This window comes from Drosophila rhopaloa, unplaced genomic scaffold (assembly GCF_018152115.1).
Source record: "Drosophila rhopaloa isolate 14029-0021.01 unplaced genomic scaffold, ASM1815211v1 contig_153, whole genome shotgun sequence".
Lineage (NCBI taxonomy): Eukaryota > Metazoa > Arthropoda > Insecta > Diptera > Drosophilidae > Drosophila > Drosophila rhopaloa.
In genome coordinates, this window is record NW_025335032.1 from 630,719 (window position 1) to 657,500 (window position 26,782).

At 37.2% G+C, this 26,782-nt stretch overlaps 1 protein-coding gene across 1 annotated transcript in view; it reads left to right on the plus strand.

Annotated features, from left to right (window-relative positions):
- The window catches only part of LOC123037185, a 58,101-nt gene that overhangs the window by 9,941 nt on the left and 21,378 nt on the right, over positions 1-26,782 (plus strand). The window contains exons 2-3 of the mRNA XM_044456807.1: positions 10,756-10,945; positions 19,156-19,435. Coding sequence (XP_044312742.1) covers positions 10,756-10,945; positions 19,156-19,435 — 470 coding nt within the window. The remainder of the gene's footprint in view (positions 1-10,755; positions 10,946-19,155; positions 19,436-26,782) is intronic.

Genomic DNA, 26,782 nt, shown 5'->3' on the forward strand with positions numbered 1-26,782 from the left:
ATATATATTCTTGATCAGGATCAACTCCTGAGTTGATATAGCCATGTCCGTCTGTCCGTCTGTCTGTCCGTCTGTCTGTTTCTACGCAAACTAGTCTCTCAGTTTTAAAGCTATCGAATTGAAACTTTGCACACACCCTTCTTTCCTTTGCAGGCCGGGATCGGCCGACTATATCCTATAGCTGTCATTTAACTGATTGATCGGAAATGCCATAAATGGTGTTTGTAAAGTTAGGAAGTTGGGATTTTCTATGGGTTTTATGTTCGGCCAATCAATCCGACCTACCAAATTTCATTAGGATCGGCCGACTATACCCTATAGCTGCCATATAACTGATTGATCGGAAATGCCATAACTTTGGTGTTTGTAAGGTAAGGAAGTTGGAATTTTCTATGGGTTTTATTTTTGGCCAATCAATCCGACCTACCAAAATTCATAAGGATCGGCCGACTATATCCTATAGCTGCCATATAACTGAACGATCGGAAATGCCATAACTTTGGTGTTTGTAAAGTTAGGAAGTTATGATTTGTTATGGGTTTTATTTTTGGCCAATTAATCCGACCTACCAAATTTTATATGGATCGGCCGACTATATCCTTTAGCAGCCATATAACTGAACGATTGAAAATGCCATAACTTTGGTGTTTTTAAAGTTAGGAAGTTGGGATTTTTTATGAGTATTAAGAATGCATCATATGAATAATTTTGAAGAATATAATTATAGAGTATTCTGCAAGGGTATATCAACTTCGGCTCCGCCCAAAGTTAGCTTTCCGTTCTTGTTTTCTATTATTATATGACATTTTTGCAGTATAAAAGCAATTGACATGAAACGATGCAAATCTAGTTTATTTATGTATACCTTATTCCTTTCCCTACTTTTTCAGTTTTAGCAATTTCGGCAAAGTCTGCAAGGGTATTAAAACTTCGGCTTGTCGAAGTTATCTTCCGTCCTCGTTTATTTTATTTTTAATATAAATCTATATAACCGCACGATACCGTCCAATGGGGTCTTCCTTCTAAGTGGTTGTGGTTCATTCCATTGTAATATAAAATTATGCTGACCGATGCAATTTGGTCGACAATGGGAACGCACTATGATTTGAACTAGGAACGAAATAGTTTGGACTTCGAACGAAAAAAGTCAGGGTTTCAAACGGAAACTTGTGTTTACTTTACGATTGGTCTATTTATTTTAACGTCGTTAACGTCTTTGCTGTAACTTTTTGTTTTAATAGGCATATCGAATTTTTTATTCGCAAGGTCACTACTTTTCGTACCTCATTAATTACAACGTTCTCGTATACTTTGGGCTGAGAAGAGAGAGAGAGAGTTTGCCTTGGGAAATAAACTTGTTCTTTTCCTGCGCAGTAATTTTTCTGTTCAGTTTTATATCTGGTAGTCACTTTCAGTATTAAATTATTTCTTTGTATATTTTGTAATGCACCTGATATATGGTTGTCTTTTCCCTTAAGATATTACACAGTTAAATCATATTCCTCTAAATGAGCTCGGGTCATTGAAAATTAGTAAGCTGGTGGCGAATCATCTGTTTTGACTGTGAAATGTTTTCTTTAAATATATGGTTAAATATATTTCCCAAAGGATAGCAGCTAATTCTTGTTCTATAGTGGTTTTGTTACATTTTCCCTTGTCAATGATCTGGATGCATATGGTACGCGTAGTTGTGTAATCGTGAGTCTCCACACATGGGTGTTTGCTTGCATCTATTATATACAAAATCCTTTTTATACCCTTCCCGAGGGTATTATAATTTTGGTCAGAAGTTTGTAATGCAGTGAAGGAGACGTTTCCGACCCCATAGAGTATATATATTCTTGATCAGGATCAATAGGGGAGTCGATATAGCCATGTCCGTCTGTCTGTCTGTTTTAATAATGTTTGCGAGCTCAGTTTAAAAGCTAGCGATCTGAAACTTTCACAGTCCTCCTAAAACATGTGTATGCAGATCAAGTTTGAAAATCGGTCTGATCGGACGTCTATATCCTATAGCTCAGATAGAAACAATCGGATATACTATGCAAGAATTGATGATATTTTGCGCAGTGTAAAAACTATTAACATGAATCTTTCCAAATCATATTTATACCCGTTACTCGTAGAGTAAAAGGGTATATTGTATTCGTGCAAAAGTATGTAACAGGTAGAAGGAAGCGTTTCCGACCCTATAAAGTATATATATTCTTGTTCAGGATCACTAGCCGAGTCGATCTAGCCATGTCCGTCTGTCCGTCTGTCTGTCCGTATGAACGCTGAGATCTCGGAAACTATAACAGCTAGAGGATTGGCATTTTGCATGTAGATTTAAGGAGTTCCTACGCAGCGCAAGTTTGTTTCAAAATGGTGCCACGCCCCCTCTGACGCCCACAAGCCACAAACTGTGGCCACAATTTTGATGCTATTATGAAAATTTTAATTGATATGTATTTGTTTCGTCAATACCTATCGATTGGCCTAATAAAAGTTTGCCACGCCCACTCTAACGCCCAAAAACCCATTAAACACTTTAGCCTGGCTAGCGCCTACATTTCCGCCTTTTATGGCGCCATCTAACGGATGACTTTGGAACAGCTGACCAAGGTGCTCAACAGAGTCAACGTTAATTCTCGATAAGGATTTCTATTAAAGGAAATTGCGATGGTTATCATTTGTCAATACCGAACTACATATATCCCAAGAACTATGCAAATCAAATCTAGTTAGCCAAATTGGTGGTCTGAGTCAAACAATGGCGTATGTGTGTATGTATGTAAGCATATACATATGTATGTATTTACATTGTACACAGTTGCAATTGCCAAAAATAACTCCTTTCAAAGAAAGTTTCTATACCGTTACTCGTTTGTGCAAACATTTAGACTTTAATATACATAATACTATTTAAGAATGTATGTGTTTAGCCAATATAAGTATGTATGTTTAATATTTCTAGTCAATTTATTGCACTCAAAAACATAAACATAAACACAGCTGCTGGTGCAGGACAAAAGCTGCCTGCGCTAAAGCAGCGCTGGTGCTGATGCTCGTGCTCTAAAGCTGCCAGCACTAAGAGATCGCCGAATTCAAATTGATAAGTTGAACTTTTTGTCCTTTTTTCCTGTGGTCACTATCATTCACATTATGTTAAAAAAAAACAAAAAAAACTCAAGAAGGCATATTTATATTAAGTTGTTTAGCTGAGTAACGGGTATCTAATATTTGAAGCACTCGACTATAGCGTTCTCTCTTGTTTTATGCATACTTTGATCAGGGTAAAAGCGCGTGCTGATCGTACGACTATATCCTATAGCTCCCATAGGAACAATAGGGTGAAATCGTTCCAAATTTTATGTTTTTAAGAATATTTCGCGCAGTGTATAAGCTATTGACATAAATCTTTCCAAATCTTATTTTTTTTTGCATACCTAGATCAAGGTAAAAGCGCGTGCCGATCGGACGTCTATATCCTATAGCTTCCTTAGGAACAATAGGGTGAAATCGGTTAAAATTTAATGATTTTTAGGATATTTCGCGCAGTATATAAGCTATTGTCATGAATGTTTCGAAATCGTATTTTACGTATTACCCTTGATCAGGGTAAAAGCATTTGCCGATAGGACGTCTATATCTTATAGCTTCCGTAGGAAAAATTGTTAGAGGCTGCGAAAATATCCCAGTTTTTCTATTTTTATATGAAATTTTTGCAGTATAAAAACAATTGACATGAAACTATGCAAATCTAGTACATTTTTGTATACCTTATTCCTTTGGCTACTGTTTCAATTTTAGCAATTTCGGCAAAGTCTGCAAGGGTATTAAAACTTCGGCCTGCCGAAGCTTGCTTCCGTCCTCGTTAAAATTGGAACATTGCAATAACTTGTGTTTCACCAATTGAATTTTAAGTCATTTGAATGGGTTTTGACTTTTATATGTCCATTTAAATTGTACATTATTTTTACAAAATCTAGCTGGTAATCGGAACAAATTTTTATAAATAGTCTTTCGTAATTGCAAAATCCAACGAATTGAAAGTACACTTGTGTCCAAGAAAGGTTACTTCGTGCCTGTTATATGTGCACCTTTCTGGGTGCAGTTCCTTCATAAATCAAAAACGCTTGTAAGGTTCTTAATGATATGTTTTTTTGAACCACTCATGAGAATTAGTCATCCATTTACAAGAATGCCTGGGAAGGTTCCTTACCTGAAAATGCCATTGTCATAATTTTATGAAAAGATTTTGGCGTCATTCTTTTTTAACCAAGTGAATTTTCCTAGAATTTTTTTGGAGTTCTACTTGATGAAGTCCTGACATCAGAATTATACATACAAATTATTTGGCTATACGCAATTGGTAATACAATTATTTTGTTAATTTGGCGATAGTCAATTACTAAATTACTAGGTAATGATTTTTTCGGAACAATTAATATAAAACTGTTGTATTCAGAAACCTAAGTTTATACTATTTTGTCGTGAAAATTATTATCATTCAATGTTTCAACTTTTAAAGTATTTAATTGAATGATTGCGTTTTTATTTGTTGTATTCAAGATTCGGACAAGATAAAATTTAAGATGTCTGGGATATGTTGTCTTCAAGGTCCTCGTGTGGTCTGTGGTCTTCCAACGGTTGGATGAAGGCCAATCGCTTTTTCTTCACAGATAATAGTCTTCTCTTAATCGACATCTCAATGGCTTCATAAATGATGTGGGTTTGTCGGAAGTCTTGGGTCGGGTATAGTTCATCCGCCCTGTTCATCGGGGTTGCCATCAAAGTAAGGCAGTTCCTTTATCTGAACAATTCTTTTAGTGCAGATTTCAGATAATTTGCGATCCTTATGTTTTTTGTCCTTCTTAAATATATCACTTTAATGGTTTTTTAAAGTGTTTATTGGCCGATTTTGGATTTTTAATAATTTGTTTTGATGTTTCACTTTCGTATTTTAAAAGTGGTGTCAGTCAGGATATTGAAGTATGTAGAAAAATTGAATGCACACTGTACTCTTTGTTATACATTAATCAAACACATTGAGCCTCTTTGTTGCAATGGTTACATAAACAAATTTCCCAGCATATCTCAAGTGTGGAGTTTTTTGACCACACATGCACATGCTATGGGTACCAAAAGTGCAGAGTCAGCATATCTACATATGCTACCGCTCTGCCACAAAGTGAACATGATACGCTCTCCCTCTTTTAGCGACGTTATCGGCGCACACATAATACATAATGAGCGACTGCTTCGCTGACGTCGTCTCTGGCAGCGCTGCCTGCAGTCTTACTAAAGTTATAACCTGCATTTTGGTGGTCAATTCCTCTATAATTTCCTCTTTTTATTCCTATATTATTTCCCCTATTATTCTTTTTGTAGTAGTACTTAGTACTGTTTTGGCCGTTATTGCGATTATAATTACTTATTTATAGCCGCGACCATTGACTCTATCATGTTAATTACATCTGTTCTTGTAACTACCACGCTGGGCTTGACCTCTTTGAGAGTACAATATTGAATTAGTACTGCCTGTCATTTCGGTACAGCATGTTCGGCTTGTAGGCCCTCGTCAATATACGAAGCTTCTAGAAGTCTGCGTAAATTGTCAATTTCTGTTGTACATTTTTTGGTAGTTTTTATTTTTGCTTTTACCACGTGGGGTGTTTCACTGACTATAGTCTCTTGCAATTTTTGTATATAAGCATTGATAGTAGTCTCATTTTGTTTGTGTCCATTAAATTCTGGAATGGCATTTGAAATGTCAATGTATGCACGTTCTGCCATTAAGTTTATGTCTATTATACTTGTTAATGAATCTAATTCTTCTCCATCTCTTTCCTTTTCTATTTTCTCTTCTGGTTTCCGGTAATGTTATTACCGCAGGAATTGTCAGATCGTTTAGATTATTTTCTTTTAATTCAATCTCTTGGCTTAATACTGAATCTTCATCTTCCGCTAAATCTATCTCTTCCTGGTCTGGTGATTCTTGTTCTTCCCTAGGATTGCCAATAATTTTAATATTTTTGAGCAGTTCGTTTTATTTATTGTTTTTCTGTTTTTATACCCTTGCAGAGGGTATTAGAATTTCAGTCAAAAGTATGCAACGCAATGAAGGAGACATTTCCGACCCAATAAAGTATATATATTCTTGATCAGCATCACCAGGAGAGTCAATCTAGCCACGTACGTCTGTCCGTCCGTCTGTCCGTCCGTCTGTCCGTCCGTCCGTTTCTACGCAAACTAGTCTCTCAGTTTTAAAGCTATCTGCTTGAAACTTTCTCAAAAGTTGTCTTTCTATTGCAGGTAGTATATAAGTCGGAACGAGCCGTATCGGGCCACTATATCATATAGCTGTCATATAACTGAACGATCGGAAATGCCATAACTTTGGTGTTTTTAAAGTTGTGATTTTCTATGGGTTTTATTTTTGGCCAATCAGTCTGACCTACCAAATTTCATAAGGATCGGGCGACTATATCCTATAGCCGCCATATAACTGATTGATCGGAAATGCCATAACTTTGGTGTTTGTAAAGTTTGAAAGTTGGGATTATCTATGGGTTTAATTTTTCGCCAATCAATCCGACCTACCAAATTTCTTAAAGATCGGCCGACTATATCTTATAGCTGCCATATAACTGAACGATTGGAAATGCCATAACTTTGGTGATTTTAAAGTTGGGAAGTTGGGTTTTTTTATGAGTATTAAGAATGCATCATACAAATAATTTTGGAGAATATAATTTACAGAATATTCTGCAAGGGTATATCAACTCCGGCTTCGCCCGAAGTTTGCTTTCCTTTCTTGTTATGCAATAATATTCATGCGTTAGTATTCGTTCATACTTATTATACCCTTGCAGAGGGTATTATAATTTTGGTCAAAAGTGTGCAACGCAGTGAAGGAGACATCTCCGACCCTATAAAGTATATATATTCTTGATCAGGATCACCTCCTGAGTTGATATAGCCATGTCCGTCTGTCCGTCTGTCTGTTTCTACGCAAATTAGTCTCTCAGTTTTAAAGATATCGAACTGAAACTTTGCACACACCCTTCTTTCCTTTGCACGCAGTATATATGTCGGAACGGCCGGGATCGGACGACTATATCCTATAGCTGCCATATAACTGATTGATCGGAAATGCCATAACTTTGGTGTTTGTAAAGTTAGGAAGCTGGGATTTCCTATGGGTTTTATATTTGGCCAATCAATCCGACCTACCAAATTTCATAAGGATCGGCCGACTATATCCCTATAGCTGCCATATAACTGATTGATCGGAAATGCCATAACTTTGGTGTTTGTAAAGTTAGGAAGCTGGGATTTTCTATGGGTTTTATTTTTGGATTGATTAATCCGAACTACCAAATTTCATAAGGATCGGCCGACTATATCCTATAGCTGCCATATAACTGAACGATTGGAAATGCCATAACTTTGGTGTTTTTAAAGTTGGGATGTTGGGATTTGTTATGAGTATTAAGAATGCATCATATGAATAATTTTGGAGAATATAAATTACAGAGTATTCTGCAAGGGTATATCAACTTCGGCTCCGCCCGAAGTTAGCTTTCCTTTCTTGTTTTAAATACTGAAGTCACTCGTGTTTAACTGGCGCCCAACGTTTAAGGGTCCTGTCCGCGGAAATTTCCTTGGTATCGAATCAAAGGAACACTCGTAAGAGCACCCCATAGGCTGCCCGGGTTCCACCGATCCGAAAAATAAGTCGCGACTCCAAAAACCACCTGCAAGTGCACCCCATAGGCTGCCCTGGTAACACCGGAAAAAGGCGCACCAAAGGAAAGGCAACACTGCTGGACGACCCGCCAAGAAAAGGACTCACTTACATCAGACTGCAGGCGATCGCCGTGGACAACTGGACGGGAATGTCAGGAAAAGGTACCCCAGTAGCCAGGAGCAAAAAGGACTACTACCAACTGACCGATTCAGGATGTATTTTATTTTACTGTAAGCTAGCTTTTAATTACAAACCACAAACCAAATAAGAAATCACAAAAGTGAAACATACCTAAAAGAAATCTTTTTAAACAAAAGCTAAAAAGCTAAAACAAAGGCAAAAAAGCCACAACAAAAGCAAAAACAAAGCAAAGAAACACACAAAACAAATCATATCTAAAATCTAAAAAATTATTAATTTAAGAATTTATATTTTACATACAACCCTACACAACTCTACACATACAAAAAATATTTTATTACAATGGCTAATCCTAATAATCTGATCAGGCCCGCGATGCTACCTAATAGTGGGGTACAAGCCCCTGAAATAAACCAAGTCCCAGCAAACTTAGTTAATATGCAAGCCCAAATACAAGAAATAGTAGAGAGAATTCTAAATCAAAAATTAAATCCAGATTCAGTGCCGCTACTCGATCAAACCTATACTGCTAATACAAATAATATGAATGAATTTGACAGAGTCCCAGACATAGTAAAAAGCCTCAGGGAATTTTCTGGCCAAGCAGGAGAATTCAGCTCTTGGAGAAAGAGCGTAGAGAGAATAATAAAAATATTTTCATTAACAGAAGGATCCCCCAGGTACTATTCAATTTTAAATGTTATTAGAAACAAAATAGTAGGTAATGCAGACTCAGTTCTAGAATCATATAACACACCACTAAACTTGACAGCAATCTCCAAATGTTTAACAGCCCACTACGCTGATAAACGAGACGTAACGACATTAGAATATCAGATGACTTCGTTAGTACAGGGTAATCAAACCACAGCAGATTTCTATCAAAAGGTCTATACTCAGATGAGTCTATACAAGATGAGTGATGAATCTAATTCTTCTCCATCTCTTTCCTTTTCTATTTTCTCTTCTGGTTTCCGGTAATGTTATTACCGCAGGAATTGTCAGATCGTTTAGATTATTTTCTTTTAATTCAATCTCTTGGCTTAATACTGAATCTTCATCTTCCGCTAAATCTATCTCTTCCTGGTCTGGTGATTCTTGTTCTTCCCTAGGATTGCCAATAATTTTAATATTTTTGAGCAGTTCGTTTTATTTATTGTTTTTCTGTTTTTATACCCTTGCAGAGGGTATTAGAATTTCAGTCAAAAGTATGCAACGCAATGAAGGAGACATTTCCGACCCAATAAAGTATATATATTCTTGATCAGCATCACCAGGAGAGTCAATCTAGCCACGTACGTCTGTCCGTCCGTCTGTCCGTCCGTCTGTCCGTCCGTCCGTTTCTACGCAAACTAGTCTCTCAGTTTTAAAGCTATCTGCTTGAAACTTTCTCAAAAGTTGTCTTTCTATTGCAGGTAGTATATAAGTCGGAACGAGCCGTATCGGGCCACTATATCATATAGCTGTCATATAACTGAACGATCGGAAATGCCATAACTTTGGTGTTTTTAAAGTTGTGATTTTCTATGGGTTTTATTTTTGGCCAATCAGTCTGACCTACCAAATTTCATAAGGATCGGGCGACTATATCCTATAGCCGCCATATAACTGATTGATCGGAAATGCCATAACTTTGGTGTTTGTAAAGTTTGAAAGTTGGGATTATCTATGGGTTTAATTTTTCGCCAATCAATCCGACCTACCAAATTTCTTAAAGATCGGCCGACTATATCTTATAGCTGCCATATAACTGAACGATTGGAAATGCCATAACTTTGGTGATTTTAAAGTTGGGAAGTTGGGTTTTTTTATGAGTATTAAGAATGCATCATACAAATAATTTTGGAGAATATAATTTACAGAATATTCTGCAAGGGTATATCAACTCCGGCTTCGCCCGAAGTTTGCTTTCCTTTCTTGTTATGCAATAATATTCATGCGTTAGTATTCGTTCATACTTATTATACCCTTGCAGAGGGTATTATAATTTTGGTCAAAAGTGTGCAACGCAGTGAAGGAGACATCTCCGACCCTATAAAGTATATATATTCTTGATCAGGATCACCTCCTGAGTTGATATAGCCATGTCCGTCTGTCCGTCTGTCTGTTTCTACGCAAATTAGTCTCTCAGTTTTAAAGATATCGAACTGAAACTTTGCACACACCCTTCTTTCCTTTGCACGCAGTATATATGTCGGAACGGCCGGGATCGGACGACTATATCCTATAGCTGCCATATAACTGATTGATCGGAAATGCCATAACTTTGGTGTTTGTAAAGTTAGGAAGCTGGGATTTCCTATGGGTTTTATATTTGGCCAATCAATCCGACCTACCAAATTTCATAAGGATCGGCCGACTATATCCCTATAGCTGCCATATAACTGATTGATCGGAAATGCCATAACTTTGGTGTTTGTAAAGTTAGGAAGCTGGGATTTTCTATGGGTTTTATTTTTGGATTGATTAATCCGAACTACCAAATTTCATAAGGATCGGCCGACTATATCCTATAGCTGCCATATAACTGAACGATTGGAAATGCCATAACTTTGGTGTTTTTAAAGTTGGGATGTTGGGATTTGTTATGAGTATTAAGAATGCATCATATGAATAATTTTGGAGAATATAAATTACAGAGTATTCTGCAAGGGTATATCAACTTCGGCTCCGCCCGAAGTTAGCTTTCCTTTCTTGTTTTAAATACTGAAGTCACTCGTGTTTAACTGGCGCCCAACGTTTAAGGGTCCTGTCCGCGGAAATTTCCTTGGTATCGAATCAAAGGAACACTCGTAAGAGCACCCCATAGGCTGCCCGGGTTCCACCGATCCGAAAAATAAGTCGCGACTCCAAAAACCACCTGCAAGTGCACCCCATAGGCTGCCCTGGTAACACCGGAAAAAAGGCGCACCAAAGGAAAGGCAACACTGCTGGACGACCCGCCAAGAAAAGGACTCACTTACATCAGACTGCAGGCGATCGCCGTGGACAACTGGACGGGAATGTCAGGAAAAGGTACCCCAGTAGCCAGGAGCAAAAAGGACTACTACCAACTGACCGATTCAGGATGTATTTTATTTTACTGTAAGCTAGCTTTTAATTACAAACCACAAACCAAATAAGAAATCACAAAAGTGAAACATACCTAAAAGAAATCTTTTTAAACAAAAGCTAAAAAGCTAAAACAAAGGCAAAAAAGCCACAACAAAAGCAAAAACAAAGCAAAGAAACACACAAAACAAATCATATCTAAAATCTAAAAAATTATTAATTTAAGAATTTATATTTTACATACAACCCTACACAACTCTACACATACAAAAAATATTTTATTACAATGGCTAATCCTAATAATCTGATCAGGCCCGCGATGCTACCTAATAGTGGGGTACAAGCCCCTGAAATAAACCAAGTCCCAGCAAACTTAGTTAATATGCAAGCCCAAATACAAGAAATAGTAGAGAGAATTCTAAATCAAAAATTAAATCCAGATTCAGTGCCGCTACTCGATCAAACCTATACTGCTAATACAAATAATATGAATGAATTTGACAGAGTCCCAGACATAGTAAAAAGCCTCAGGGAATTTTCTGGTCAAGCAGGAGAATTCAGCTCTTGGAGAAAGAGCGTAGAGAGAATAATAAAAATATTTTCATTAACAGAAGGATCCCCCAGGTACTATTCAATTTATTTAAATGTTATTAGAAACAAAATAGTAGGTAATGCAGACTCAGTTCTAGAATCATATAACACACCACTAAACTTGACAGCAATCTCCAAATGTTTAACAGCCCACTACGCTGATAAACGAGACGTAACGACATTAGAATATCAGATGACTTCGTTAGTACAGGGTAATCAAACCACAGCAGATTTCTATCAAAAGGTCTATACTCAGATGAGTCTATACAAGATGAGTGATATCTTGAACAAAATTTTATGCATGGAAATGGGAAGAGAATCAATCGATCTTTTTGCCAAATCTTACAGAGACAAGGCGCTTGATACTTTTATTAGAGGTCTTAACGGCGACTTGCCTAGACTGCTAGGTACCAAAGAGCCGGCAGATCTTCCATCTGCACTTCAACTTTGCGAAAGACTAGAAAATCAAAATTTCAGAACCAATTACGCCAATAATAATCAAAACAATTCAAGAAAATTTGAAGGCCCTACTAGAGGACCTGCCTGACCTTACTTAAAAATTCCCACAGCAACCATTCAACGCAGCTAGACAACCATTTATCCCACATTTAGCTCACGATCCACAGACCCCGAAAACGACACCCTATTTTCCACAGCAGCAAATGCAATTCAGTGGACATCGACAACAATATTCTGCTTACCCAGCAATACAACCACCACGTACATTGGCTCCAAAACCTCAGCCTAAGCCAGAACCTATGGATATAGATAAAAGTTTACAGACAAGACAAATAAATTATATGAACAGACCAAATAATGGAATGCAGGGAAAACGACTACCACATCAAATGACAAGCGGACTGGTAGATAAAAGACAGAGAAATTTTCACATAAACACTGAACAAGAACAGACATTAGAAAATACCGACCAATTAACGGAAACTGACGAGACAGCAGCCGAATACTACGCGGAAATTTCAGATTTCGAACAAGAAACAGAGGAAACCGAATATACTGGCCTTTATTATACCCGTTACTCGTAGAGTAAAAAGGTATATTGTATTCGTGCAAAAATATGTAACAGCTAGAAGGAAGCGTTTCCGACCCTATAAAGTATATATATTCTTGATCAGGGTCACTAGCCGAGTCGATATAGCCATGTCCGTCTGTCCGTCTGTCCGTCCGTATGAAGGCTGAGATCTCGGAAACTATAAAAGCTAGAAGATTGGCATTTTGCATGCAGATTCTAGGAGTTCCTAGGCAGCGCAAGTTTGTTTCAAAAAGGTGCCACGCCCCATTTAACGCCCACAATCGCTTATTTACGATTTTAAAAATTTAAATATTTCGGAAAAGTAAAAATGCAGTTTTATTGTGTTAATCAATACCTATCGAAATGTAGAAGAAATTTTTCAAATCGGACCATTCGTTAAAAAGTTATGCGTGATCAAAGTTTCTATCTCCATCTCCCTCGCACTCCCTTTACCGGAGTAACGGGTATCTGATAGTCGGGGCACCCGACTATAGCGTTCTCTCTTGTTTTTTAGAGTAAAATCCTCTTCATTACCTTACTTTCAATGTAAAACCTGTGATGGAGAGATGTTCAAAATTTTAATAGACACCGGCTCTAATAAAAATTATATCCAACCGCGATTGGTAAAAAAACCAATCGAAAATAATAAATCTTTTTATGTAAGCTCCGTAGCCGGAGATATCCATATAACCCACCACACAATTGCCAACCCATTTGACTTAAAAGATACATTTGTTAAATTCTTTTTACTACCCTCATTAAAATCTTTCGATGCTATTATAGGAAATTATACACTTCGCGAAATCAACGCTCAAATAAATATGCAGGAAGGTTACATTTCAATTAAAAACAAACGTAAAATTAAAATAAAACAGAAAGCTTCTCCCGAAGTCAACAAGTTAGATATTCGAATAGACCAACAAAAACGCAAAAAGAAAATTTAAAAATTATTTGCTTAAAATTTCCAAACTTATTTGGCGACCCGGACGAAAAACTGACATACACTACCAAAGTAGAAGCCACTATAAGAAGTACAAACGAAAGTCCAATATACTCGAGGCACTACCCATACCCAGAAGCTCTTAGGCCCGAAGTCGAAAAACAAATACAAGAGCTACTCGAACGGCGTAATTAGACCTTCAAGGTCTCCGTATGATTCTCCAATATGGATTGTACCCAAAAAAAATGGATGCCTCCGGACAGAAAAAACATAGAATGGTGATTGACTATAGGAAGTTTAACTTGGTCACTATTCCAGGCAGATACCCTATACCAGACATAAACAATGTACTGGCACAACTAGGACAAAATAAATTTTTTTCTGTTTTAGACCTTAAAAGTGGATTTCACCAAATCCCACTCAGACAATCAGACATAGAAAAAACTGCATTTTCAGTAAATCAAGGCAAATATGAGTTTACCAGACTCCCGTTTGGACTTAAAAATGCCCCTTCCATTTTTCAAAGAGCGCTAGATGACATTCTTAGAGAACATATAGGAATTAGGTGTTTCGTCTACATTGACGACATTATTATCTTCAGTAAAAACGAAGAAAATCATCTAAAAGACATAGAAATTGTATTCAAAATTCTTGAAGACGCAAACATGAGAATTCAGTTAGATAAATGCGAATTTTTTAAGAAAGAAGTTGAATTTTTAGGATTTTTAGTAGCAGATACCGGTATTAAGAAAAATCCGGAAAAGGTGAGAGCAATCGTCGAATTCCCCGAACCAAAGACACTTAAATTTCTTCGTTCCTTTTTAGGACTGTCAGGGTTCTACCGTCGCTTCATTAAAGATTATGCAAAGCTTGCAAAGCCCCTCACAGCCCTTTTAAGAGGGGAAGAGGGCCGAATGGGGAAATGCCTCAAGCAAAACTCTGATTGATCTTGGCAAAGAGGCAAGGGAAGCATTTAGAAAATTAAAACACACTCTCGCCTCCGAGGAGGTAATGTTATCATATCCAGACTACAATAAAGAATTTCAATTAACTACCGATGCTTCAGATTATGCTATTGGTGCCGTATTGGCCCAAGAAGACAACCCTATAATGTTTATTTCTAAGACTCTAAGTAAGGCAGAAGAAAGTTATGCCCCTAACAAAAAGGAAATGCTAGCTAAAATTTGGTCTATACAGACTCTTAGAAATTTTCTGTACGGTCCCGACTAAAGTGAAAATATTTACAGACCACACAGACTCTCACACACCCAACTAACCCTAAAAGCCGTAACGATCAGATGAAGAGATGGAAAGCAATTCTAGAGGAGTACAATCACGAACTGCTCCACAAACCAGGCAAAGCAAACGTTATTGCCGATGCTCTGAGTAGACCTCCCATTCAAACGCGAGGGGAAGTAAACACACTAACAGGCACTATTCACAGCAGTTCTAGTTCTCCTGAGAGACTAATACCAATGGCAGAAGAACCAGTAAATGTTTTTAAAAATCAAATACTATTATATTTAGGAACAAGAAAGGAAAGCTAACTTCGGGCGGAGCCGAAGTTGATATACCCTTGCAGAATTCTCTATAATAATATTCTCCAAAATTATTCCTATGATGCATTCTTAATACTCATAAAAAATCCAAACTTCCTAACTTTAAAAACACCAAAGTTATGGCATTTCGAATCGTTCAGTTATATGGCAGCTATAGAATATAGTCGGCCGATCCTTATGAAATCTGGTAGGTCGGATTGATTGGCCAAATATAAAACCTGTAGAAAATCTTAACTTTCTAACTTTACAAACACCAGAGTTATGGCATTTCCAATCGTTCAGTTATAGGATGTAGTCGGCCGATCCTTATGAAATTTGGTAGGTCGGATTGATTGGCCAAATATAAAACCCATAGAAAATCCCAACTTTCTAACTTTACAAACACCAAAGTTATGGCTTTTCCGATCAATCAGTTATATGGCAGCTATAGGATATAGTCGGCCGATCCCGGCCGTTCCGACTTATATACTGCGTGCAAAGGAAAGAAGGGTGTGTGCAAAGTTTCAATTCGATAGCTTTAAAACTGAGAGACTAGTTTGCGTAGAAACAGACAGACGGACAGACGGACATGGCTATATCAACTCAGGAGGTGATCCTGATCAAGAATATATATATACTTTATAGGGTCGGAGATGCCTCCTTCACTGCGTTGCACACTTTTGACCAAAATTATAATACCCTCTGCAAGGGTTTAAAAACACCCTCCTATATATTCGAACTTGTTTTTCTCAAGTACCATAGACACATTATTACAGAACCAATTTTTATACCCTTGCAAAGGGGATTATAATTTCAGTCAAAAGTTTGCAACGCAGTGAAGGAGACATTTCCGACCCTATAAAGTATATATATTCTTGATCAGCATCACCAGGAGAGTCGATCTAGCCACGTCTGTCTGTCCGTCCGTCTGTCCGTCCGTCTGTCCGTCCGTCCGTTTCTACGCAAACTAGTCACTCAGTTTTAAAGCTATCTGCTTGAAACTTTCCCAAAAGTTGTCTTTCTATTGCAGGTAGTATATAAGTCGGAACGAGCCGTATCGGGCCACTATATCATATAGCTGTCATATAACTGAACGATCGGAAATGCCATAACTTTGGTGTTTTTAAAGTTAGGAAGTTGTGATTTTCTATGGGTTTTATTTTTGGCCAATCAGTCTGACCTACCAAATTTCATATGGATCGGGCGACTATATCCTATAGCCGCCATATAACTGATTGATCGGAAATGCCATAACTTTGGTGTTTGTAAAGTTAGAATGTTGGGATTATCTATGGGTTTAACTTTTCGCCAATCAATCCGACCTACCAAATTTCTTAAAGATCGGCCGACTATATCTTATAGCTGCCATATAACTGAACGATTGGAAATGCCATAGCTTTGGTGTTTTTAATGTTGGGAAGTTGGGTTTTTTTATGAGTATTAAGAATGCATCATATAAATAATTTTGGAGAATATAATTTACAGAATATTCTGCAAGGGTATATCAACTTCGGCTTCGCCCGAAGTTTGCTTTCCTTTCTTGTTAATTCAGAAATCTTATCAAAAATTTTAAGAGATAGACTCAACCCGTCCGTTATTAACGGAATTCATACAGACGAAAAAACCTTAGGTCAACTTCAGGAAATCTATCCACTTTTCAATAAATATAAAACCAGATTCTCAAGCAGACTAGTTTAAGATTTAAAAGAAGAAACTTTTCAAGAGAATGCAATTATAACAGAGCATAGAAGAGCACATAGAAATAGCAATGAAAACAAACAACAATTGTTAAACAAAGTTTACTTTCCACACATGAGGGCCAAAATAATAAAACTTGTAAAAGAATGCCAAATTTGTAAGGAACATAAATACGAAAGACACCCCAACAAACCAGAGTTACAAAAAACACCAATACCACAATACCCAGGTCAAATTATTCACGTTGATTTTTACCTCACATGCAAACAAGTCGTTTTGACTGCAATAGATAAATTTTCAAAATTTGCACAGGCTAGGATAGTCAAATCTCGAGCAACTCAAGACATAAAAGAACCTTTAAAAGATTTATTAATCAATTTTGGTATCCCAGAAATAGTAGTAATGGATAGTGAAAAATCACTTGGTTCGGCTCCCGTAACGCGGATGCTACAAGATCAATTTAATATCGAAGTTTACAGAACACCTCCATATAACAGTTCAGCAAACGGCCAAATCGAACGTTTCCATTCAACACTGTCAGAAATTATTCGGCCGACAAAGTACACGCTTCGTTAAAAGATCCTATAGACAGATCAGTTGTCAAATATAATTATTCAATACACTCAACCACTAACAGAAAACCAGTTGACTTATTTTTTGGAAGAAAGGTAGCACTTAACCCTAAACTACAACAAACAGAGAGACACAAAATTACAGAGAGAATTACAACAACTCAGGAAAAAGACCTAACATACCATAACAAAAGTAGAGATCAAATAAAAAAATATTCCTAAGGAGATGAGATATTTGTTCAAAATAATAAAAGATTAGGTACAAAACTATCCGCCAGAAATTAAATCACATTTACAGAACCCTTTTCACTGCGTGCGCTGCCGACGTACAAATAACTGACTACACGAAATCCAATATCGTGACTCTAATTACCGGACTGGCAAAGGTTCAAACGGGAACCTTCAGATTAATTCATATTATTGACTTAGAAAAATACGAAGAAACACTTGAAAAAATTAATTACACTGCTAACTATAAATTAAAAACATACGACCCAATATTGCCATTTATAACCGAAGAAATTAGAATTTCAAAAAATTTAATTAATAACCTCAAGATTAAGAGTAGAAGGAAAAGACATATAGATTTATTAGGCATCGCCTGGAAATGGTTAGCTGGATCTCCCGACAGTAGAGATTTCGAAATAGTTCAAGAAAAAACAAGAAAGGAAAGCAAATTTCGGGCGAAGCCGAAGTTGATATACCCTTGCAGAATATTCTGTAAATTATATTCTCCAAAATTATTTATATGATGCATTCTTAATACTCATAAAAAAACCCAACTTCCCAACTTTAAAAACACCAAATCTATGGCATTTCCAATCGTTCAGTTATATGGCAGCTATAAGATATAGTCGGCCGATCTTTAAGAAATTTGGTAGGTCGGATTGATTGGCGAAAAATTAAACCCATAGATAATCCCAACTTTCTAACTTTACAAACACCAAAGTTATGGCATTTCCGATCAATCAGTTATATGGCGGCTATATAATATAGTGGCCCGATACGGCTCGTTCCGACTTATATACTACCTGCAATAGAAAGACAACTTTTGGGAAAGTTTCAAGCAGATAGCTTTAAAACTGAGGGACTAGTTTGCGTAGAAACAAACGGACGGACAGACGGACAGACGGACGTGGCTAGATCGACTCTCCTGGTGATGCTGATCAAGAATATATATACTTTATAGGGTCGGAAATGTCTCCTTCACTGCGTTGCAAACTTTTGACTGAAATTATAATACCCTCTGCAAGGGTATAATAAATTCAGCATTAACTAACAACAACAATCAAGTTATTCTAAACAGACTTATCGTAGAAAAAATAAATAATATCACCCAGGCCAATGCAAATCAAAGAGACACTAGCACAATATTAATGTTTCATCTTAAAGAAGAAATTTCAACTTAAACCACGCAATACAATGGGCAAAAGCAGATATTAGTAACACCCAGATATTAGGAGATGAAGAGGTTAATGAAGTTATAAAAACACTTGATCAAGACCAGTTGCCATACACTCATTTTGAAGAAGCCATGAAAATAGCAGAAGTAAGCGTAGCAAGCAATGGGCCAACACTTATTTATATCATTAAAATTCCTATAACCGACACCAACTATTGTGAAGAACTTTTAATCAAACCAATAAAAATTGGTCAATATGTTAATAAAATTCAAAGCGAAAAAGTTATCAAATGTAAAGGAAAACTTTTTGCAAAAATTTCCAAATGTAATAATTATAATGAGATAACCATTTGTAAACATAGAAATATGATAGACATAAGTAATTCCTCTTGCCTACCAAATTTATTAAAAAGTCGCCCTGCCACCTGCACTCGAATCAACAATCAACACATTCCAGTTATTGACGAACTCGCACCTGGAGTCATTCTACTCAACAAATTCTCCGGCAACGTACAAATAAATGGGACATCCACAAGTCTCAACGGAACCTTTGTTATTAACTTCAGCAATTCCACAATTAATATTGATGGACAGACCTTCACCAACAAAGACACGGTACACCATCACCCGATGCCAGCAATTCTCCAAACTGAGATGACCATTAAAAAGATAGAAGAAAAGCTATCATTAGAATTGGTAAAAGAACTGAACATCAACAATACCAAGACCTTGGAACTGTTAAAAACAACATCGTATACAGCCGATTTTCTAATAAGTTCCATAATAATCATCGGACTAACTGCACTAGCTAGCCGCTTCTTGATTAAAAGGGTCAAAATACTGCACATCAACAAAATAGCTTCTGATAACGAGACCGCATCGAGCGTGGACACTCGATTTTAAAGGTGGAGGAGTTAACACAAAACGAATTCGCAACCAAAGTTGGCCACGCGCATCCGGTATTGCACCAGCAAGTAGAAGTGCAAGGGCAACTTCCCGGCTTCGGTCAGTAGCTCCCACAAAGTGCTGACTGCAGCGTCTGAACCACCTCCCGCTGCAGCGACGACAACGGCAAAGCTCCGACGTTGGCAGAGGCTGCGACAAAGTTATTGGGTATAAATATGGCAATTTCTGTAAACATAATTTAGTTCCAATTTTTGTGCAAATAAATACGGACCAAGTGTCCTAAAATGTATATTTTTTTAAATACTGAAGTCACTCGTGTTTAACTTATATTCTTGATCAGGATCAATAGGGGAGTCGATATAGCCATATCCGTCTGTCTGTCTGTTTCAATACCGTTTGCGAGCTCAGTTTAAAAGGTGGCGATCTGAAACTTTCCCAGTCGTCCTAAAACATGTGTACGCAGATCAAGTTTAAAAACCCCGATCGGATGTCTATATCCTATAGCTCCCATAGGAACAATTTCGCGCAGTGTAAAAGCTATTGACATGAATCTTTCCAAATCGTATTTTTTTATGCATACCTTGATCAGGGTTAAGGCGCGAGCCGATCGGACGTCTATATCCTATAGCTCCCATAGGAACAATCGGTTAAAATTTTATGATTTTCAATATATGTATGTCGCACAGTATATAAGCCATTGACATAAAATTTTTCAAATCGTATTTTTTTATGCATACCTTGGTCAAGGTAAGATCGCGAGCCGAGCGGACGTCTATTTCCTATAGCTCCCATAGGAACAATCGGATATACTTTGCAAGAATTGATGATATTTTGCGCAGTGTAAAAGCTATTGACATGAATCTTTCCAAATCGTGCTGATCGTACGACTAAATCCTATATCTCCCATAGGGTAAAATCGGTCCAAATTTGATAATTCTCAAAATATTTCATGCAGTGTATAAGCTATTGACATAAATCTGTCCAAATCTTATTTTTTTATGCATACCTAGATCATGGTAAAAGCGCGTACCGATCCTCGTTTATTTACATTTTTACCATAATCGTTTGTGCGTTTTCGTATCACTTAGTCCCATTTCGGGAGTATCTAATATATCATTAAATGTTTCAAATTTACATTTACTATTTATATTCATGTTGTTTAAATTTTATAATATACCATTTGATTCATTTAATCTCTTTAAAAATTTCCGTTGCTTGCAAATTTCCACCTATTTTTGCGTATAGCTTTAGTTTTACTTTTAGTCGGGCAGAAATGTTCCGCTGAATTTTAACATTTGTTTTTAGACCCTTGCAGAGGGTATTATAATTTTGGTCAAAAGTGTGCAACTCAGTGAAGGAGACATCTCCGACCCTATAAAGTATATATATTCTTGATCAGGATCGTGTCCTGAGTTGATATAAGCATGTGCGTCTGTCCGTCTGTCTGTTTCTACGCCAACTAGTCTCTCAGATTTAAAGATATCGAATTGAAACTTTGCACACACTCTTTGTTCCTTTGCACGAAGTATTTAAGCCGGAACGGCCGGGATCGGCCGGGATCGGCCGACTATATCCTATAGCCGCCATATAACTGATTGATCGGAAACGCCATAACTTTGGTGTTTGTAAAGTTAGGAAGTTGGGATTTTTTATGAGTATTAAGAATGCATCATATGAATAATTTTAAAGAATACAATTTACAGAATATTCTGCAAGCCCGAAGTTAGCTTTCCTTTCTTGTTTTATATATATTTATGATGCTTTCTTTGTAAGCAAAAGTGGGCCCTCACGCTTGTTGATTCTGCTGCTGTTGTCAAATTGTTCTCGTCTTTGTTAATCGCTTGGGAGAAGGAGATCTGACACCACGGCCTTTTTTGTTTGACACTTGATTTTAGAAAATTGATTCCAGGTCCTGATGCAATGTTCGATCCACTGTCACGGGCGCCATATAAAATTCATCCATAGAACATAAAATGCAGCCAAGGTGTATTTAACTAATCATTCTTCTGGTTTGATATATATTTTTTTTTTTTTTTTGTCGCGCGGAGTCCCACGGCCCACATACCCGCCCAACCGACCGAGGGGCGCAGCCGTGTATCGTACGGCACGATTCGCGATAAGATAGACGCGAACAACAACTTATTCGAAATTAAATCACATTTACAGAACCCTTTTCACTGCGTGCGCTGCCGACGTACAAATAACTGACTACACGAAATCCAATATCGTGACTCTAATTACCGGACTGGCAAAGGTTCAAACGGGAACCTTCAGATTAATTCATATTATTGACTTAGAAAAATACGAAGAAACATTTGAAAAAATTAATTACACTGCTAACTATAAATTAAAAACATACGACCCAATATTGCCATTTATAACCGAAGAAATTAGAATTTCAAAAAATTTAATTAATAACCTCAAGATTAAGAGTAGAAGGAAAAGACATATAGATTTATTAGGCATCGCCTGGAAATGGTTAGCTGGATCTCCCGACAGTAGAGATTTCGAAATAGTTCAAGAAAAAACAAGAAAGGAAAGCAAATTTCGGGCGAAGCCGAAGTTGATATACCCTTGCAGAATATTCTGTAAATTATATTCTCCAAAATTATTTATATGATGCATTCTTAATACTCATAAAAAAACCCAACTTCCCAACTTTAAAAACACCAAAGCTATGGCATTTCCAATCGTTCAGTTATATGGCAGCTATAAGATATAGTCGGCCGATCTTTAAGAAATTTGGTAGGTCGGATTGATTGGCGAAAAATTAAACCCATAGATAATCCCAACTTTCTAACTTTACAAACACCAAAGTTATGGCATTTCCGATCAATCAGTTATATGGCGGCTATATGATATAGTGGCCCGATACGGCTCGTTCCGACTTATATACTACCTGCAATAGAAAGACAACTTTTGGGAAAGTTTCAAGCAGATAGCTTTAAAACTGAGGGACTAGTTTGCGTAGAAACGGACGGACGGACAGACGGACGGACAGACGGACGTGGCTAGATCGACTCTCCTGGTGATGCTGATCAAGAATATATATACTTTATAGGGTCGGAAATGTCTCCTTCACTGCGTTGCAAACTTTTGACTGAAATTATAATACCCTCTGCAAGGGTATAATAAATTCAGCATTAACTAACAACAACAATCAAGTTATTCTAAACAGACTTATCGTAGAAAAAATAAATAATATCACCCAGGCCAATGCAAATCAAAGAGACACTAGCACAATATTAATGTTTCATCTTAAAGAAGAAATTTCAACTTAAACCACGCAATACAATGGGCAAAAGCAGATATTAGTAACACCCAGATATTAGGAGATGAAGAGGTAAATGAAGTTATAAAAACACTTGATCAAGACCAGTTGCCATACACTCATTTTGAAGAAGCCATGAAAATAGCAGAAGTAAGCGTAGCAAGCAATGGGCCAACACTTATTTATATCATTAAAATTCCTATAACCGACACCAACTATTGTGAAGAACTTTTAATCAAACCAATAAAAATTGGTCAATATGTTAATAAAATTCAAAGCGAAAAAGTTATCAAATGTAAAGGAAAACTTTTTGCAAAAATTTCCAAATGTAATAATTATAATGAGATAACCATTTGTAAACATAGAAATATGATAGACATAAGTAATTCCTCTTGCCTACCAAATTTATTAAAAAGTCGCCCTGCCACCTGCACTCGAATCAACAATCAACACATTCCAGTTATTGACGAACTCGCACCTGGAGTCATTCTACTCAACAAATTCTCCGGCAACGTACAAATAAATGGGACATCCACAAGTCTCAACGGAACCTTTGTTATTAACTTCAGCAATTCCACAATTAATATTGATGGACAGACCTTCACCAACAAAGACACGGTACACTATCACCCGATGCCAGCAATTCTCCAAACTGAGATGACCATTAAAAATATAGAAGAAAAGCTATCATTAGAATTGGTAAAAGAACTGAACATCAACAATACCAAGACCTTGGAACTGTTAAAAACAACATCGTATACAGCCGATTTTCTAATAAGTTCCATAATAATCATCGGACTAACTGCACTAGCTAGCCGCTTCTTGATTAAAAGGGTCAAAATACTGCACATCAACAAAATAGCTTCTGATAACGAGACCGCATCGAGCGTGGACACTCGATTTTAAAGGTGGAGGAGTTAACACAAAACGAATTCGCAACCAAAGTTGGCCACGCGCATCCGGTATTGCACCAGCAAGTAGAAGTGCAAGGGCAACTTCCCGGCTTCGGTCAGTAGCTCCCACAAAGTGCTGACTGCAGCGTCTGAACCACCTCCCGCTGCAGCGACGACAACGGCAAAGCTCCGACGTTGGCAGAGGCTGCGACAAAGTTATTGGGTATAAATATGGCAATTTCTGTAAACATAATTTAGTTCCAATTTTTGTGCAAATAAATACGGACCAAGTGTCCTAAAATGTATATTTTTTTAAATACTGAAGTCACTCGTGTTTAACTTATATTCTTGATCAGGATCAATAGGGGAGTCGATATAGCCATATCCGTCTGTCTGTCTGTTTCAATACCGTTTGCGAGCTCAGTTTAAAAGGTGGCGATCTGAAACTTTCCCAGTCGTCCTAAAACATGTGTACGCAGATCAAGTTTAAAAACCCCGATCGGATGTCTATATCCTATAGCTCCCATAGGAACAATTTATATTTTGCGCAGTGTAAAAGCTATTGACATCAATCTTTCCAAATGGTATTTTTTATGCATACCTTGATCAGGCTAAAGGCGCGAGCCGATCGGACGTCTATATCCTATAGCTCCCATAGGAACAATCGGTTAAAATTTTATGATTTTCAATATATGTATGTCGCACAGTATATAAGCCATTGACATAAAATTTTTCAAATCGTATTTTTTTATGCATACCTTGGTCAAGGTAAGATCGCGAGCCGATCGGACGTCTATATCCTATAGCTCCCATAGGAACAATCGGATATACCTTGCAAGAATTGATGATATTTTGCGCAGTGTAAAAGCTATTGACATCAATCTTTCCAAATCGTGCTGATCGTACGACTAAATCCTATATCTCCCATAGGGTAAAATCGGTCCAAATTTGATAATTCTCAAAATATTTCATGCAGTGTATAAGCTATTGACATAAATCTGTCCAAATCTTATTTTTTTATGCATACCTAGATCATGGTAAAAGCGCGTACCGATCCTCGTTTATTTACATTTTTACCATAATCGTTTGTGCGTTTTCGTATCACTTAGTCCCATTTCGGGAGTATCTAATATATCATTAAATGTTTCAAATTTACATTTACTATTTATATTCATGTTGTTTAAATTTTATAATATACCATTTGATTCATTTAATCTCTTTAAAAATTTCCGTTGCTTGCAAATTTCCACCTATTTTTGCGTATAGCTTTAGTTTTACTTTTAGTCGGGCAGAAATGTTCCGCTGAATTTTAACATTTGTTTTTAGACCCTTGCAGAGGGTATTATAATTTTGGTCAAAAGTGTGCAACTCAGTGAAGGAGACATCTCCGACCCTATAAAGTATATATATTCTTGATCAGGATCGTGTCCTGAGTTGATATAAGCATGTGCGTCTGTCCGTCTGTCTGTTTCTACGCCAACTAGTCTCTCAGATTTAAAGATATCGAATTGAAACTTTGCACACACTCTTTGTTCCTTTGCACGAAGTATTTAAGCCGGAACGGCCGGGATCGGCCGGGATCGGCCGACTATATCCTATAGCCGCCATATAACTGATTGATCGGAAACGCCATAACTTTGGTGTTTGTAAAGTTAGGAAGTTGGGATTTTTTATGAGTATTAAGAATGCATCATATGAATAATTTTAAAGAATACCATTTACAGAATATTCTGCAAGCCCGAAGTTAGCTTTCCTTTCTTGTTTTATATATATTTATGATGCTTTCTTTGTAAGCAAAAGTGGGCCCTCACGCTTGTTGATTCTGCTGCTGTTGTCAAATTGTTCTCGTCTTTGTTAATCGCTTGGGAGAAGGAGATCTGACACCACGGCCTTTTTTGTTTGACACTTGATTTTAGAAAATTGATTCCAGGTCCTGATGCAATGCTCGATCCACTGTCACGGGCGCCATATAAAATTCATCCATAGAACATAAAATGCAGCCAAGGTGTATTTAACTAATCATTCTTCTGGTTTGATATATATTTTTTTTTTTTTTTTTTGTCGCGCGGAGTCCCACGGCCTACATACCCGCCCAACCGACCGAGGGGCGCAGCCGTGTATCGTACGGCACGATTCGCGATAAGATAGACGCGAGATAGGAAAATAAAAGTAAAGGTCCGGGGAAAAAAGTAATAGTTAGATCAATCTTGTGCCAATGAAGCAAGTTTCAAGCGTTTTAGGAGCGGCAGAGAGTCAAGATTTGATATTACAGGAATGTCTCCGTTTGTTCTTTTACATTGATGATTATTACAGATTTTATAGTTTTCATAATAGATTAAACATTTAAGTGGATCAACTAGAAGTGCCTCTCGAAAACTTGATACGAAATGTCGATATTTCAACACTCTCAGAGTTGTTCTAGACGACGTCAAATCCTCTGCGGTATGTCAGTCCATTTAGACACAAAGTAACAGAACTGATTCAAGAATCTGATACTCAGAAAAATTCTGAATCTAAAAGCGCGTTAGAGCTGGAATTGTCGCAAATATGGGCAAAGATACATGTATTTTTTAACTGATTAAAAGTGGATGGACCATTAAATGCACCACAAGCATTCCCAGATGTTCCATAGAGCAATAACAGTCCTCTACTGCATTGTAAAATTAAAAATGTACCTGCTATTTTAAATCGAGATTAGTGTCCCGCACCTCCTTGGGAAATCATTTGTGAAAACCCGTGTTCGAAGAAAATTTGAAAATTCTTATTATGAACTGGAAGACTGGCAAGGTCGACTGTCAACTATCACATTCGACAGTGATGTCACTCCAGGCGGTATCTGCATACGGTATCATGAGTTAAATAACCGAGCCTGCTTCCAGCGGAGGGTTTTGTAACGGCGCCTGTAGCGACTGGCTAACCGAAATTGGGCCTGGAAGCCTACTACATATAAACCACCTCAACCTTAGCTGAAAAGGTAGTTCCCACCTGAAAATGATTTTCGTTATTTTTATCAG